The 16,332-nt window shown below is 32.7% G+C and overlaps 1 protein-coding gene across 2 annotated transcripts; it reads left to right on the top strand.

The window, feature by feature from the left end:
- Nucleotides 1-1,001: 1,001 nt before the first annotated feature.
- Nucleotides 1,002-13,390, top strand: LOC114418454 (O-glucosyltransferase rumi homolog). Of its 2 annotated transcripts, none has more exons than XM_028383798.1 (6): nucleotides 1,002-1,218; nucleotides 10,684-11,219; nucleotides 11,486-11,678; nucleotides 11,775-11,839; nucleotides 11,992-12,202; nucleotides 12,909-13,390. In XM_028383798.1, the coding sequence occupies exons 1-6, from the start codon at nucleotides 1,075-1,077 to the stop codon at nucleotides 13,251-13,253; spliced, it is 1,494 nt and encodes a 497-aa protein (XP_028239599.1). In that variant the 5' UTR covers nucleotides 1,002-1,074; the 3' UTR covers nucleotides 13,254-13,390. The 2 variants fall into 2 exon arrangements, with proteins under 2 accessions (XP_028239599.1, XP_028239600.1); XM_028383799.1 differs by lacking the exon at nucleotides 1,002-1,218 and adding an exon at nucleotides 2,965-3,193.
- The last annotated feature ends 2,942 nt before the right edge of the window (nucleotides 13,391-16,332 follow it).

Below are 16,332 nucleotides of genomic sequence, written 5' to 3'. Positions count from 1 at the left end.
TATAGAATTTAATGAATGTATATTCATATTTTTTTAATTTGACTATATATTATATTTAATCAATATATACTATTTAAATTACTTTATGAATATCAAAATTAATTCAATTAGGTATTTATGATGATCAATAAAAATCAAAATATATTATATTCAATAAATAAATATTTAATAAATTTATTTAGTTTGACTATACATTTCATATTTATTAAATATATATTAGTTATAGTATTTAATAAATATGATCTACAATTATCTTAAATATTATTATTAAACATTATATTTTAAAAAATATAATAAATAGAAGAATTTTTTGTTAAACATATGACTTTTCATATAAATCTATCCATATTAAAAGTCTAATTTGAAATAAAAGTAGTTATTACAATAACTAAAACCTACATATATCTATTAATATATATATATATATATATATATATATATATATATATATATGTATATATATGCATATATATTAAAATTTTATTATTTTAATTATTGATTAGAAAAATTAATTTATAAATCATATTATAAAATAAAAATAAATACATATAATAATTATTCTATTAATACCTGTATTTACTGTTATTGGATGGTCCATTTTACTTAATTATGATACTTATTAAATTTAATATGTTTATTTTATTTAATTAATGTTGTATATGTTTTATAAATTGTTACTTTTTATATGGATATATATATATATATATTATTAAAAAATTATTATTAAATAAAATACATTATGTTACCACAAAACTATATATATATACACACATACAAAATATCACCTTATTTTCACAAAGCAAAAAGCATTACAAATTTTTATATATACTTTCATCTGATTTAACTAAAGTTATGATGTCATTCATCATACATGCTTAAACTATTTTATACTGAACGCTCCGTTGGTACACGCAAGCAATAAGCTTTGAACCTTGATGAAATAAAAATTCGATATATAAGATCCAACATTTGAGGTAGTTAGTCTGATTAATAAAAAATATAATATATATAATTGAGGTAGTTAGAGCATATATTTAGTCCTATCATCACAAGCTGGAGAGGATATCTCCATCGATGGCCAACACTAATAAACAAGGTTGTGATCACCAATCATCATCTAACAAAGACAAAAGATGGGTTTCAACCTATGGCTTATTCTCCCTCGCCTTCCTCTTTGTGTTTGCTGCAACCAATTTCATCGTCAACTGGGTTGACCTAGTAAGTCATTTAATTTCTCTCTCTTTTGCTATCTTAATCTATCCTAGCTCCTCTTAATTAATTTCTGTGTATGTGTGTATAAGTTCCCTTGCTTTAGCTTAATTTTGATTATTTTGCTTCCTTGTTTTATATATCAATAATACTACTTATGCATATTTTGTTTATCTCTTTCTTAGTTCTTACTTTTGTTAGTAATTAATTTGATTGATTGATCGAATCCCTTCGCCTGAAGCTAAGGGGTGCTGCTCTTGTAGTTCTACTCTCTCTCTCTTTCTTTGTTAAGTTCTTACTTTTGAAAGTCAAAAGTAGTATGGAGTGAAAAAAAAGGAGAATTTTTTTTTAATTTTTTTTAAATGAGAGAGGGAGAGAGAGAAGACGGGGTACGTAATACGTAGGGCAAGAATTAAACGGATTACGTAAATGACTGAAATAAGATTAAGTTTAAAGTCATCCCACGTAATGGCTTTTATTGAGCGTTGACTTCTTTGGTGTGTACAGTAGTACTCTATAGTACTATATGATCCCACCAATTTAAGTGCATGTTTAAATTCATGAAATAAGTGTCATGATCATAGGCAGCTAAACTTAAATGAACTAATTATTGCTTACTTGATGTACATTTCAAAGTTGATGCACTCAATAACCCGTTTTGAAGAAATTGAGACATCTTAGACATTATTTTTCTCATGATATATTAATCTGTGGGTATAATGATTAAAATCTTATTTATATATAGCCAATGTCATTTGAACTAGCAATTTTCAATCTCAGTTTAAGACCACGATATATATATATTAGAGATTCAAATCCTTAATATGTAAACGAGTAGCAATTTACCGAAATTATAATTGATTTGCTTCATAGACGATTTTTCCTTTTTCTTAAAGTAAACTCTATATGGATTATAGCAACGCTCAAGATTTATTATATAAAAAGAAAATGATCGACGAGTTTACGTTATGTGAGGCATGCTTGAATGGTCCAAACAGCAACTAATAATAACGTGTTTTAGTAGTTGGGAATAAATTAATGGAATATAGTTGTAAACTTTAGAAACTTTCGTCAGTGATTAATGATCTAAGGCTTGTAAACTTTTGATCTTGGGCTCCAGTGTTTATCTACCTAGAGAGTAAGTTAACATCGAGTTTTCTTTAAAGAAAAGTTAACCTCGAGTTTGAAAAAAGAGAAAAGAAAGCACAACGAAATGGGTCAACTTTATTTATTTATTTGGAGGAGGAGTTCACTTGTTACTTATGAAAATTTATTTTTTAAGTTACCTTCCCTTAACTTAAAACTTCTAACTATGCGACTTTGCTATCGCTTACTTTTTACCCTGATATAGACGGTAGAGTACAAGAATTTTACATAAAAGCACTAAACAAAGGGATAGATACGTGCATATACTTAATCTTGAACAATCTAAAGTAATTAATTATAGATCAATATGCTTATAAAAAAATAATTTAGATCATTTTACACCCAAAAAAATGTGGATCATGGTTTTTGCTTTAAATTTAGTGATCATATTTTTAAATTTATTAGATTAAAGGTATGTTTGGAAGTAGGATTTTGGAAGAAAAAAGAAAGGAGAATAAATAAATACCCTCTAATTAAACAATTTTTTAAATAAGAATACAATTATAAAATAACATCACTTGGGGTTAAGATAATAAGAAGATTAGACCTTATAATACTATATATAGTCCCACTTAAAATTAGTATTCTATCCGAAAGCCAATAAACAAACAGAGTAGTTGCATCATGAAATTGGTACACCATTGCCTCAATAAGGTGCACTCAGTTATTAATAGTCAACCACCACAAAAGCTTGTAGAATTCGAAGGGTAACCTCTCGCATATCTATGATTCATGGTGACTGTGAGTATGGTTTAGTATAATGACGAGATGGACTCTCTTCTCCGTCACCGTCTTGGCTGCATTTGTTGCAAGTAGTTTCTTCCTGGAAATTGACCTTGTAAGTAGTCTTGTTATCCATGATATATATCAATATCTCTATCTATCTTTGATCAAGATATTATTGCATGTCTTAATTAAACCTTGGAGATATGCTTTTAATTGTCTCTTCTTGACCCCCTTGATTCATATGTTGCCCATCTTTTTCTCTTGGCCTGGTTTGGTTTGTCCCCTCCCAAAGAGCCTAAACCAATATACATCTATGTTTAAATACAAATTATTGTTATTCTTAGTTGTAGTATATTATAACTTAGAAGAACACAAGAGTAAATTTCATCATGAAATTCAGCTAGATGGTAAAGGTCAACTTATCATTAAGACTTTTCCAAGCAAGTTTAACTCGTAGGAGAAAATGAAAGAGAAAGCATGGGATGAATGCTTAAGAAAGAAAAAATTCGTTCGATTCTAATTTACAAGGAATGTATATAATAAAGTAATAACGAAGCAATGTGTGCGGATAAAATAAAATAAAGACTTAAATGTTTTTCATTCATAATAAATATTCATTTTTTACGTTTGATTTCTAATATATTTTTTCTTCATATCAAGTCCATAATATTTTAAAAAAATTGTATTAGGTTCATGTTATTTCAAAATGGTTATTTGCTTACCCAATTGATAACCAATCACACAGATATGTCACCTGTTGTATCACATATTATCTTTGAGTGGAATTACACGTGGATTTTTTTTAATTTGTAAAAAATATAATATGATTTGATTTTGCGAGTAAACATGCAATATAGTCCTTCCTCTCCCAAAACGACCTCATTCCTAATTAGTAAAAACAACCTTGTTCCTATGTAGTACAATCCTCCCTTCAGAATCCTTATGTCTCGAATCCCTAATATCATCCATCATCTCCCACTCTCCATTGCCGCCTCTCTCCCCGCCACACTGCAACTCCTGGTTCCGCCACTTCAGCTCTGTCTCTGATTCCCTATGGCTCCACGCCTTCCGCATGTCCAAACCCTATTTCTCCCATCTCTTCCACCTCCTCTCCCCCTCCCTCGCCAACTGTTTCGGGGTTTTATTCCTTAGTATATTCTAAGGGATTCTTGTTTTCCCCTTTTGCCTTGGCTTTTGACGCTTTATAACAAAGTGAATGAGGAAGATCGTTTTGGTTTCGCTAAGAGAGCGTTCAATTGCGTCCATGGGAATGTGATAGGGTTGGTTGGGGATGTGTTTAGGAGGCTTCGGGTCAGGTGATAACAGGGTTTGGTTGTTCACAATTGGACTCCTTAGGTGGAGATTTTGTCTCATTTTGGTGTGTATGTGTTTCCATTTTTTTTTTGAGAAAAATGTAAACTATATTAAACCCAAAATGATACAATAATAAACGGGGCATACCCCGCAGTTAAAGAAAATCAAAAGTCTCCCTAATAGAAGAAGACCTATATCAAGATGCTAAAACAAATGCAATAGGTGCGCTTGTCTATACGTATGAAACTTAATCTTGCTAATAACCTCTATTACAGAAAATTGATAATCTTCAAAAATCAGCTTGTTCCTAGACATCCAGATGCAATAGACTGTAATTGCTATAGCCAGACAACGTAATTTTCCTTGAACAACTGATGTGGATCTGCCCCTAATTAAAGAATCAGTAATGCGCTGTAAAGAAGTGAAACGCCTGCGGAAAGGAGCCAAATCACGAATGTGAGCCCAAACTTGGAGAGATTTCCTGCAAGAAAAGAACAAATGAGCATTTGACTCAGGCTCATTTGAACATAAAGGGCAGAGGGAACCCTTGTTCAAAAAAACAACTTTGTCAAGAGTAAGCAGCCGATTCTTTTTAGCAAGCCACAAAATGAAAGACATCTTAGGAGGGATTGTTGGGTTCCATATAATAGAACACCAACTAACAGTAGGCTTGACACCTCTAATGTATTCATAGACTTTGCCAACAAGCAATTGTTCATTGGTGCTCCAAGATTGAATCCTCTTTTTGGCCTCTTCCGTACTTAGCTCTTTAGAGATAAAGTCCCTTATTTGAATGATTTTCTTTATCAAAACTGAATCTGATGAAGAAGTATTGTAATTCCACACATCGCTCCCTCTGAAATAGTAATGGTGAACCCACCGAACCCATAGAGAATCTTTCTTACAATGAAAGTCCCACAGGATACGGGAAAGAAGCGCAAGGTTCCAGTCCTTGAGATTAAAAAGGCCTAAACCCCCTTCTTTTTTCGGAGAACAAACTACTGACCAAGCAACCAAGGGCTTGTTTTTACCAATATCCGCTTTGCCCCACAGAAAATTACGGCACGAAGCGTTGATCCGGTCCAGAACAGATTGCGGCAAAGAAAAAATCCCCATCCAGAAATTCACAATTCCTTGAATAACTACTCTGATCAACTCTAACTTACCTGCATAAGATAAAGACTTCTTGCTCCATCCCTGAATCAGGCCAGTAATCTTGGAAAGCAAGGGAGCATAATGACATAGATTTAATCTAGATGATAAAAGGGGAACACCCAAGTATTTGAAACGGAAGTCACCCAAGCTAAATTCAGTAAGCTGTTGAATATGAGAAAGCTCATGAGGCCTAATACCGGCTGAGTATATGGCAGATTTATCAGAGCTGATGGAAAGCCCTGAAACCCTACAGAAGTGCTAAAGCTTGGCAAACATAGTTGACACAGAAGGGATATCTCCTCTAGATATAAGCATAATATCATCTGCAAAAGCCAAATGAGATAGCTGAATACTTGCACAGTTGGGATGAAATTTAAAATTGGCATCATCCTTGAGGCTGCTCATATCTCTGAAAAAGTACTCCAAACAGAGCACAAACAGATAAGGAGAGAGAGAGGATCCCCTTGTCTAAGACCCCGCTACCCTTTGAAGTGACCATAAATGGATCCATTGACTATCACACTAAAGAAAGTGGAAGAAACACATTCCATGATCCAAGTACAGAACTGGGCTGGGAAGCCAATGGACTTAAGCATCCAATCCAAGAATTCCCAGGAAATGGAATCATAAGCTTTATGCAAGTCAATTTTCAGGAGGCATCTCGGAGAGAATCTTTTTCGGACATATTTGCGCAAAATCTCTTGAACTAGGAAGATGTTGTCCATCATCTTTCTGTTCTTAATGAAAGCAGTTTGAGTTTCCCCAATAATAGTCTCAAGCACTGAGGCTATGCGGTTGGCAAGAATTTTAGATACAATCTTGTATAACAAATTACAACAAGATATGAGTCTAAAATGGTTAACCTGGGAGGCCTGATCATGCTTAGGAATAAGCGCAATAGTAACATGGTTGAGCTGCTTTAGAATTTTTCCAGTTGTAAATAATTCATTAACCGCTGCAAAGATATCATCACCAATGATATTCCAAGCCTTCTTGAAGAATAAAACATTGAAACCATCTGGCCCAGGAGCTTTATTGTTATCCATCACAGAAATAACGTTCCAAACCTCTTGCTTAGAAGTAGGACAAAGTAAGGCCGCAAAGCAATCGGTGGGAACCTTAGGACCCCTGTTGCAGATCGAAATGGAAGGAGTTTGGGTCAGCTCATGAGCACTAAACAAATTCCTAAAGTGATTCACAAAAGCAAGGGCAATTTCATCTTAGGAGGAAGTGTTATGCCCATCCTCTAGCCTTATGACAGCAATAAACCGGCTGTGTCTGTTGCGCTTGATTAAAGCATGAAAGAATTTGGAGCATTTATCAGCCTGTAGGAGATATTTGTTTTTAATGAGCTGAGCAAATTTCATAGACTCCGCTTTTCTAAGCATAATGGTCTGCCCTCTAGTGCGGTTTGCCAGAGAAAGAAGGGAAGGATCCTGAGGATTTTGCTTTAGAGAATTAAGCACACTGTTATATTCAGCCTCAGCTAGCTCTACTCGATTGGAGATGTTGCTGAACTCTTGCTTAAAAAGATTATTCAAGGGAGCTTTAAGAGCTTTCAATTTCTTATAGACCTTGAACATGCTACACCATGAATATTTTGCTTCCAGCCATCTGCAACAATTCTTAAGAAATTTGGATGATCCACAATAGCATTGTTGAATTTAAATGGAGAATTACCTCTAGGCACTATCAACTTAGTGGTGACAACTAAAGGAGTATGGTCTGAAATAGAAATAAACACCATAACTTCACAAGCAGAATTTCCAAAGGAATTGAACCAGGCCTGGTTACATAAAGCTCTGTCTAGTTTGATCCACACCCTGCCATTAGTCCATGTGTACAAGGGGCCATCAGTGTTGATGCTCCCCAACCCCAGATCAGAATAGCAATCAACAAAATCTTGCAACTCATAAGCATTGGGCTCAGCTCCATTGAAACGGTCGGTGGGAGACAGAATGGAGTTGAAGTCACCAATGACAAGCCAGGGGAAATTAATATTAGCATTGATACTATTCAGATTTATCCAAAGAGATCTTCTTGTCATAATGGAGTGAAGACCATAGATGAATGAAACCTGAAAGCGCTTGGCAGTGGTTTTACAATCAATAACACAATGAATCAATTGGGCATTTGACTCCAAAACAGAAAGATGAATCTTATCCTACTTCCAGAGGATAAGAATTCTGCCAGCATTATGAGAAGCGAAGTTATGGGTGAAGTGCCAGTCACCAAACTTTCTTCTCATGATTTCCTCAACTGAAGCCGTATTCAACTTTGTTTCCAACACAACCATGACGTTAATTTCCTTGCAGCGAAGGAAGCTATGCATCGCATGATGCTTCAGAGGCAAATTAAAGCCTCTGATGTTCCAAGAGGCAATGATCATGGATTCGGATGGGAGGAAGCCTCCTCGACCCTAGTTACAGCTTTATGATTTCTTCCTCTTTGGACATCAGCTTTCATATCCTCAATACGGGTTATCTTTATAAGTGGCACTTTTTTACCTTTTTCTGGTGTTTTGTTTTCACCTGAACAAACCCCTCTTCTATAGGATCATCCAACTCAGTGTTCCCTGTTTCTTTGAGGTCAGAAGAATTCTGAAGGACAGGAACATGATTTGCAACCAGAACATGTTTTCTGTGAGGAGGGACAGACAGATTAGTCTGGACATTCTTTGGATTATCAGAGGGGCCTGCTGTATTGGTATGTGGGGGCATTACTGAATCACCCACTTGTGGCTGATCCAAGGTGGGGCAGGCTGTGATGAGAACAGGCTTATTTGCAGTGACAGTTTTACAATTAGTGAGGCGGTGCCCAATTATCTTGCAGTGAGTGCAAAAAGAAGGTCTATTTTCATACTCAATCTTTTGCACAAAAGTCTTCCTTATAGGAAGTCTAAATCGCACTTCATCGATGAGCTCCAAAGAAGCATCAACCTCAACTAAAGCTCTAGCAAAAGAAATAGACCCCTTAGAAGCAGTAAGATGGTCAGATCGAATGGGCGAACCAATCTTGGATAGGATTTTCCCTAAGGCTTGAGGATTCCAAAGCTCCAGAGGTAGATTTCTGAGTTTAACCCAGACAGGGATCTTGCTGAGCTCCTCATTGCCAAAGTCAAAGAATGCTGGCATAACCTTCAGCAATAAGGGTCTTTGAAATATGAAGTAAGGGCCTGTAGAGAGGACTTAGTTCAGATCGTCCTCAGACTCAAATTTAAACACCAGCCAACCACTTTCATGAGCTGAGTATGAAAACTTGACTCCCCATTTTTGGCAACAATCCAGCAGAGCTTTCTTTCCTGGGAATCAACCAGCCACATAGCCAATAAGGCTATGTCCCCAAGCCTCTTCCAGGGGTTGCAAATCTGTTTCTTCCAACAGCACTTCATCATCAGAGGGTGGAGGGGAGAACTTCATTCCAAAACCTTTGGAAGGACTTCTGTTATCTTTGAATAGATTAACCCAAGGAGTGAGAGCCTTATTGTCGTCTAGCTGCGGTGATGACTTAGAGCCACAGGAGTGAGATGAATCATCATCAGTGGTTGAATCATTGTCCCCTAAGGTGCAAGAAACCTCTGGGGAAGATTCAGATTCAACACTGCATTTCGACAAATTATCAAACACTTGGTGTGTGACATCATCAGTTTTTGCAGAACTTGTCCCTGCCTTTTTTTTTAGCACCTTGCCTACAAGATTATCTTGTGAAGCAGTATAAGCATTCTGATTTGCTTGGACAACATCCAAGCAACCAGCCAGACCAGAAGTAGCAGATGTTTGGCATTTACCTGAACCTGAGGTAGTACCCTTCACCATAATTTGCTTTGCAGTTGAGTGCGATTGACGACCCTTGTTCTTCTCCATCAAGAGCAGTTCAAACTGACAACTATTTCATAGCCCAAGATGAGAAAAAGTGATAGGGCACGCGATTGGGAAAGACAAGGAAAAACTTTAGAGACCGAGGCAGTTAAAACTCCCTAGGATCAAAGAAGGAACCCCAGCGTTTGTAGAGAGCAAAAACCCACTCCGTCGGTGGCCAAGCCACTGGGCAACACCCAAGGACGGAAGGAACCTAGGTTATGCTTTCTTTTCCGTAGAGAAAAGTATCCTATCTTTGACTTGTGATAGTAATCTCTATGCTTAATCACATTTTAAAATAATGTTTCCATATTTCAATTGACATCACGTGGTGTTCACCCATATTTCACACTATTAAATGAATTGTAGAAGGTTTAGTGTATCAACTAGGATCCAAAGCTTCGTGTATCGAGGTCTTTAGGGACCAAGATGGTAAATAGATCTTAGGCTTTGTTAGAAATCTTGAAATCGCAAATGTATTCGTGGCTAATTAGTTTTACGATAAGCTTTTTGCTCTTCAAGTTGTTTGGGGCATGAGCTTTCATAGGATCATTGTGGATGGTGACTTTATACTCTATATAGTGGTGGTTATGTTGATTAATCAAGGTTGTTCTTGTCTACACACTAATTATACAATATGGTTCGCATGATTTATGTTTGATTGTACCCTATTTAGGAGGTAATAATCTCTCACTCTTGTAGAAAATCTAATATGGTAGTTGGTTGATTTTCTAACAAGGCTCATAGCTCTCCTATTGATGTGCACATTCATGCCCCTCTATAGGTTTTTTTCACTTGCTACTGTATGACGTCATGGCGCTTTTTTATTTCCCACACTATTTTGATTCCTTAGTTTCATGTTTTTTGGGGCGTAATCCTTCCTCAAAATTTTTTTAAAAAAAGAATATATAATATATAATGGTGGTGTGTATCCCAACATTCATTTTTGTTTATTGCAACCATAATTATAACATTTGATTTTGCAATAAAACAACAAAATTTTATTTAAAATATTTGCATAAAAACTATACAAAATTTATACGACACTATGTGTTGCTAGCACAAATTTATATGAGAGAAACAGTATATACACTAATAATATAATTTTTTTTACAAAATAATTTAATTATAAGTTATTATTCATGATAAATTTATTAATTTTGATAATAACTATATCAAAAGTTATTACTAACAATGATTTCTAATATGTTTTACAATGACAATACATATCCAATAAATTCTTTGTATATAATCATGTTATCTTTTTTTTTTTCAGTCTAGAATTACAAGCACTACTATTCTCAAGACAATTATAGTATTCAATAATCAACAACCTCAATTCCCACTTAATTGCACCAATGGGAAGTCAGCATCAACATGTCCATCATACTATCCAACAAAACTTGAGTTTGATGATGATTCATCTAATACATCATGTCCAGAGTACTTTAGATGGATCCATGAAGATTTAAAACCATGGGAGAGTACAGGAATCACAAGGGACATGGTTGAAAGAGGAAAACATATTTCACATTTTAGGCTTGTAATTGTAAACGGAAAAGCTTATATAGAAAAGTTTGCCAAATCGTATCAAACAAGGGATGTGTTTACAATATGGGGAATTTTGCAACTTCTAAGGTTGTACCCGGGAAAGATACCAGATTTGGAGCTAATGTTTCAATGTGGGGACAGGACTGTTGTATTCAAAAAAGATTTCCAAGTACCAAAAATGTCACCTCCACCTGTTTTCCATTATTGTGGAGAAGAAAATTCATATGACATTGTCTTCCCTGATTGGACCTTCTGGGGTTGGTAAAGTTTCTCTTGCCTTTGGAATTAAAAACTTACTATTATTTGTTTTAGATCCATTAATTATATATTTTTTAGAGGACCTAAATATGGGTGGAAACCTCTTTTGTTTTTAACATTCTCATAGACTCATTTTTATTTCTTCTATTATGTTTTATCTCTAATATACATGTTTGAAGGAACTATGTGATTTCATTATTTTTCCTTTAATTAAAATGAAACAAAAGAAAAAAAAATAAGTTATACTTTTATGTATTTTTTCTTACTAGGGCTGAGCTTAGCATAAGACCATGGGAAACAACATTACATAATATACTAGAAGGCAACAAGCTTGTCAAATGGAAGGATAGGATACCCTATGCTTTTTGGAAGGGCAACCCAACAGTGTCTATTATTAGGAGAGAACTCGGCAAGTGCAACACCACAGAAAAACATGATTGGAATGCAAGAATATATGACATAGTAAATATATAATCTAAAAATTTACTTTTGTTTTAGGTTAATGCATTAATTATCTCAAGATTAAATTAACACATTTTTTTCTCTCTCTCTTTTCAGCAATGGTTGCGGGAGAGAGCAAGTAATTTTGAGAACTCAAAACTTGAAAATCAATGTACCTTTAGGTAAAGTTTTGAAGCATATTTTATGATTTTGATTTTTTTAAATAATTATTATAGTAGGGGTTAGTTTACTTTTTTGAATCTGTCACATATAATCTTTTTTAGATTTTACTTACTAAATTTTGAAACTTGTTTGTGTTTTATTTTGTGTTAAGATATAAGATCTATGCAGAAGGGACCACATGGTCTGTGAGTGAAAAGTACATAATAGCATGTGACTCTATGACTATGTTCATAGAACCTAGGTATTATGACTTCTTTACAAGAAGCATGTTACCTTTGCAACACTATTGGCCTATCAACACCAAAAACATGTGTGAAGAGATTAAGTATGCAGTGGACTGGGGAAATGCTCACCTTGATAATGTAATCATTTTCTTCCTTTATTTTTTCTTAAATGATTTCTATATTTTGAACAAACTAAAGTTGAGATGAAAGAAAGCTAATTGCATGATAAAATAAGCACGCAGTTTAACATCTGAATTTTATTGAAATCAGTACGTAAGATTCGCCTAAAGTTTAACATACCTAACAAAAATAGTTTTGTCTTTATGCATGACTTACATATTTATGCAAGGAAATGTAAGAAAAATTTTCTCCAACTAATGAGTCATTTTAACTTTTTCTTAAATCACCTTTTAAAAGCACAAAATTAGACTTAAATAATCCCATTGGTTGCACTATGTAGTGAGGAGAGAGAAAAACACATTATAGGTGAGCCTCACTTTAATCTCGTGTCTTTCTATCTCCTAAATGTAGTTGAAGTTAGTGAAAAGAAACCAAAAATTGAAATTATCATGACATCTATTCTAAAAGATTCTTGCAAATTGTGTTGTTAAGTCAAATAACCAATATGTATCCTTATTAAAGGAAAAGTCTACACATATCCTTGAAAAATAGATTATTCATAAATATAACAAATTAAACAAAAATAAAATAATTAATTACCTATCAATTCCTTTAGTGGTTGATTTTTTTAATTTTTGCAATTCATTTAAATTCTTTAGCTTATCCAAAAAAAATTCTTTGTCTAATTTATTTTAAAAAAATTGTCAATTTTAATTAATTGTAGGCACAAGCAATTGGCAATGGAGGAACTAACTACATCGTAGAGAATTTAAAGATGAAATTTGTATATGACTACATGTTTCATTTATTAAATCGGTATTCAAAACTCTTGAAATTCAAACCAACCATACCTATAGGAGCTGTTGAGATTTGTTCTGAAAGTATGGCTTGTTCCTTGCGTGGTTTAAGGAAAAGTTTTATGGTTGAGTCCATGGTGACCTCACCGAGTGATACACCTCCATGTACAATGCCTCCTCCTTATACACCTGAAACTCTAAAAGAGTTTTTGCAAGAAAAAGAGAATTTAATCAAACAAGTGAAGACAAGAGTGATCAATACAAAACAATAAAGGCTAATGTTGTCTCTGTTGTAGTATGTATGTAGATGTAATTCTCTCACACACACAATACTCTTGTTACATTGTCAATTAGTCATAGTGTAACAAATTAAATCTATCAAAATGTGATTGAATATCCTTGATTAGAAGAATGTTTTGTTTTGTTAATTTATAGTATCTCTCTTCCCTTTTTATAAGGCATTGTTTTAGAATTTTCTTGTCTCTTTTTATAAAACTTTTTTCTAATTATCCCTTACATCAACTATTTTTTTTTTTTATCAAAACACCCTTAATTATTTCAATTGATAAATAATAAATGTTATGAATGATATTTTTCTCTCTCTCACGAGGATTAGAGAATTAAAGAGTTTAGTTTTAAAAATTAAAACTTCACCACTATTATTCTCTCCATGCATTAATTATTTAAGGATAATTTTTGGAAAAATATTATAATTACAAACAAATTTAATGTTAATAATTATATTAACTAATTTTCTTAATATGTACCAATTACTCCCTTTGTCTCAAAATGACTAAAGTTTAAGGTTTTTTTTTTATAAAGACCAAGAAAAAAAGTGGATTCATCTTGCTTGTGTATTTTATCATAAAAATATCATAAATTCTCTTATAAGTTTTATATAAAGTTTAAGTTTCAAGATATATCGTAGAAAAGTTTATTTTTTACGGTTGGAGGAAGGAGTTTCGTGCATCAAATGAGGAGATCATATATTTTAGTCAATTGTTCTTTTATTCTTACCACCTAACATCAATAATCTCACCATGAACAACAACAAGACAATACAATGACTTATCAAATAAACAACAATAAGATGATGATCAACAAAAGTATTCTTCCAATGAATATTTTGATTATTGATTTAGTACCACAAAATTATTATTGATATATTAGATTGTATTTTTCTTTTAAATTTATTTTCAATTTAACTTAATGATCTATTTTACTATTTGTTTTAAATTTATGAATTTGAGTATTTCATTAATTATATGCATCTGTTAATTAATATTTAGATGTTAAATAATATTAATACAAAAAATAATTCATAAGTTATTGATGTTAAATAATAAAAATGAAATATTTTTTTCATAGAATGGTATTTCTCACAAATATTTCCATCGTTCGTTGAAAATTTTCATCAGAAAAGATTCATCGTAAATTTTCGACGGATAAATATGTCAATAGTTTTTCACAGATAATAAAAATTTATCGATTAAAATTTCCTATAATCATTTTTTCGACAAATTTTAATCTATCGTGAAAAATCTTGAATTATCGACGGATTTCCGAGGTTTTTGACGGATTCCAGTTATCAGAAATAGTTTTTTTTTTTTTAGCGATACATAGAATTAGTTGGATGGATTCAATTTTGTTAGCTGTGTGCGCAGTTGTTAGATTTAGTTTGGTTAATTAGCTTATTAGTTTCATGTTCATTATTCAGTTTTTTTAGATAAACAGTGATATTTCTGTCAGCTCAGTGAATTTGACTACGCATTTGAAATGAATGGATCTGCATTGATGCTACACAACTAGTTTCTGCGTCTTTTTATTCACTCAACCCATGTATTGGGTCAGTTTATTTTAAATTTTAAAAATGTATTTCTAAAAAAGTGTTTTTTTAAATAGATACAATTTATTTCTTAAAAAAGTGGGAATTTTTTTTTAAATTAAAAGTAGTTTAGATAAATATATTAAAAAAATAAAAATGACTTATTTAAAAAAATATTTTTTAAATAAATTTAAACAAAGTAACAAACCGACACATTATAGCATATGCAAATTTCAAATGTGAATGTAACTATATGTTAATTTCTTGAGATATATTTTTTAAACTGATATTTTTTATACACACACAGCGTTAGAAAGGAATAAAGTAATTTGACAACTATGCTATTATGTTTATTATTCAGAGTCTTTTTTTTTTGTATTAAAAGGGGTGAAAACCAAAAGAATTCCAAAATCATAATTTCAAAAGAATTCCACAAGAGCACCTTGCTTTCATAGGTCGGAGGTTCCTAAAAAACCAAAAACTCATCTTTCATAATATAAATTTGTTATTTTTGTTAAAAATATCATGTGAGGATTCAAACACACAATTTTTCTCATTCTCTCTTCTCCTTTCACTCTTAAGTCTACTTTTCCATTAGATCAATCTTACATCTCTTCCTTAACATAAGTTTTCATAAATGTGTATGATGTATTGTTGTATCAACTCATCTAATTCAACTCCCAATATGTGGAAGTTGATATGAACAAGTTTGTCAATTTTCAATTCCATGACTCCCAATATGGTAAAAGATCTTCATTATCCCACCTGTGGTTCCAATATTGGTGGACCCAGAATTTGAAGAATTGCGTTTGGTTCTCTGCTGTTCGTGTTGTAGCTTTCTGAGGTCTCATTTTCTGTCCCCCACTAAGAGTTAGCTTTTCCTCCTCATTCTCTCTGGGTGTTTTTTTTTTTAAAATGAAAGCTTTTTACCTAACTTGGTATTGAATATGAACGTAAAATTACAGCATTTTTTTTGGTCCAGTCTGAGTAGACAAAACAACATTAATTGCTTTATACTTTCATACGCAGTACTATTGGCTGGCAATGGATCAAAAGAGTACTCAAAAATTGAGATCAAATATCAACGTGGACAAGAATAAATTATAGTTGTATTTGGGCAGAACAAAATGTACAATTTCTGTACTAAAAGAAAACGTGATAATTTTGCAAAGGATGTAATTGCTTAATTCGTCCATAAAAGAGTAACTTATGACATTTCTTTGGGGATTCTTCTAAAGATATTCGTACTTACATAGGATATCGAAGCAAATATTTTGAGGTGGATTTGGAATGGTACCCATGGATTTGAGATTATTTGTCATCCCTAAATTATTAAAATTGAGTACTAAATGAAGATAATTTTTTTTTAAAAGAGATAAGTTTGAATGTGCTTGTAGTCCTTATAAAATTCCCACCTATTGATTTACCTCCTTCTAAATTTATCTTTTAAATGGTCCCTTTAATATTCATTTTTCTTTTTGTGTTAATCCTTGTCATTGCTTAGCTATGATACTTGTTGAGGAGGC

This window comes from Glycine soja, chromosome 7 (assembly GCF_004193775.1).
Source record: "Glycine soja cultivar W05 chromosome 7, ASM419377v2, whole genome shotgun sequence".
In the NCBI taxonomy this organism is placed as follows: Eukaryota; Viridiplantae; Streptophyta; class Magnoliopsida; order Fabales; family Fabaceae; genus Glycine; species Glycine soja.
This window is presented reverse-complemented; position numbering and strand designations above follow the sequence as displayed.

Coding starts and splice junctions, on each gene's coding strand:
- LOC114418454 (XM_028383798.1), top strand. CDS start 1,075: ATGGCCAACACTAATAAACAAGGTTGTGATCACCAATCATCATCTAAC. Junction 11,220..11,485: donor GATTGGACCTTCTGGGGTTG/GTAAAGTTTCTC, acceptor TTTTCTTACTAG/GGCTGAGCTTAGCATAAGAC. Junction 12,203..12,908: donor GAAATGCTCACCTTGATAAT/GTAATCATTTTC, acceptor AATTAATTGTAG/GCACAAGCAATTGGCAATGG.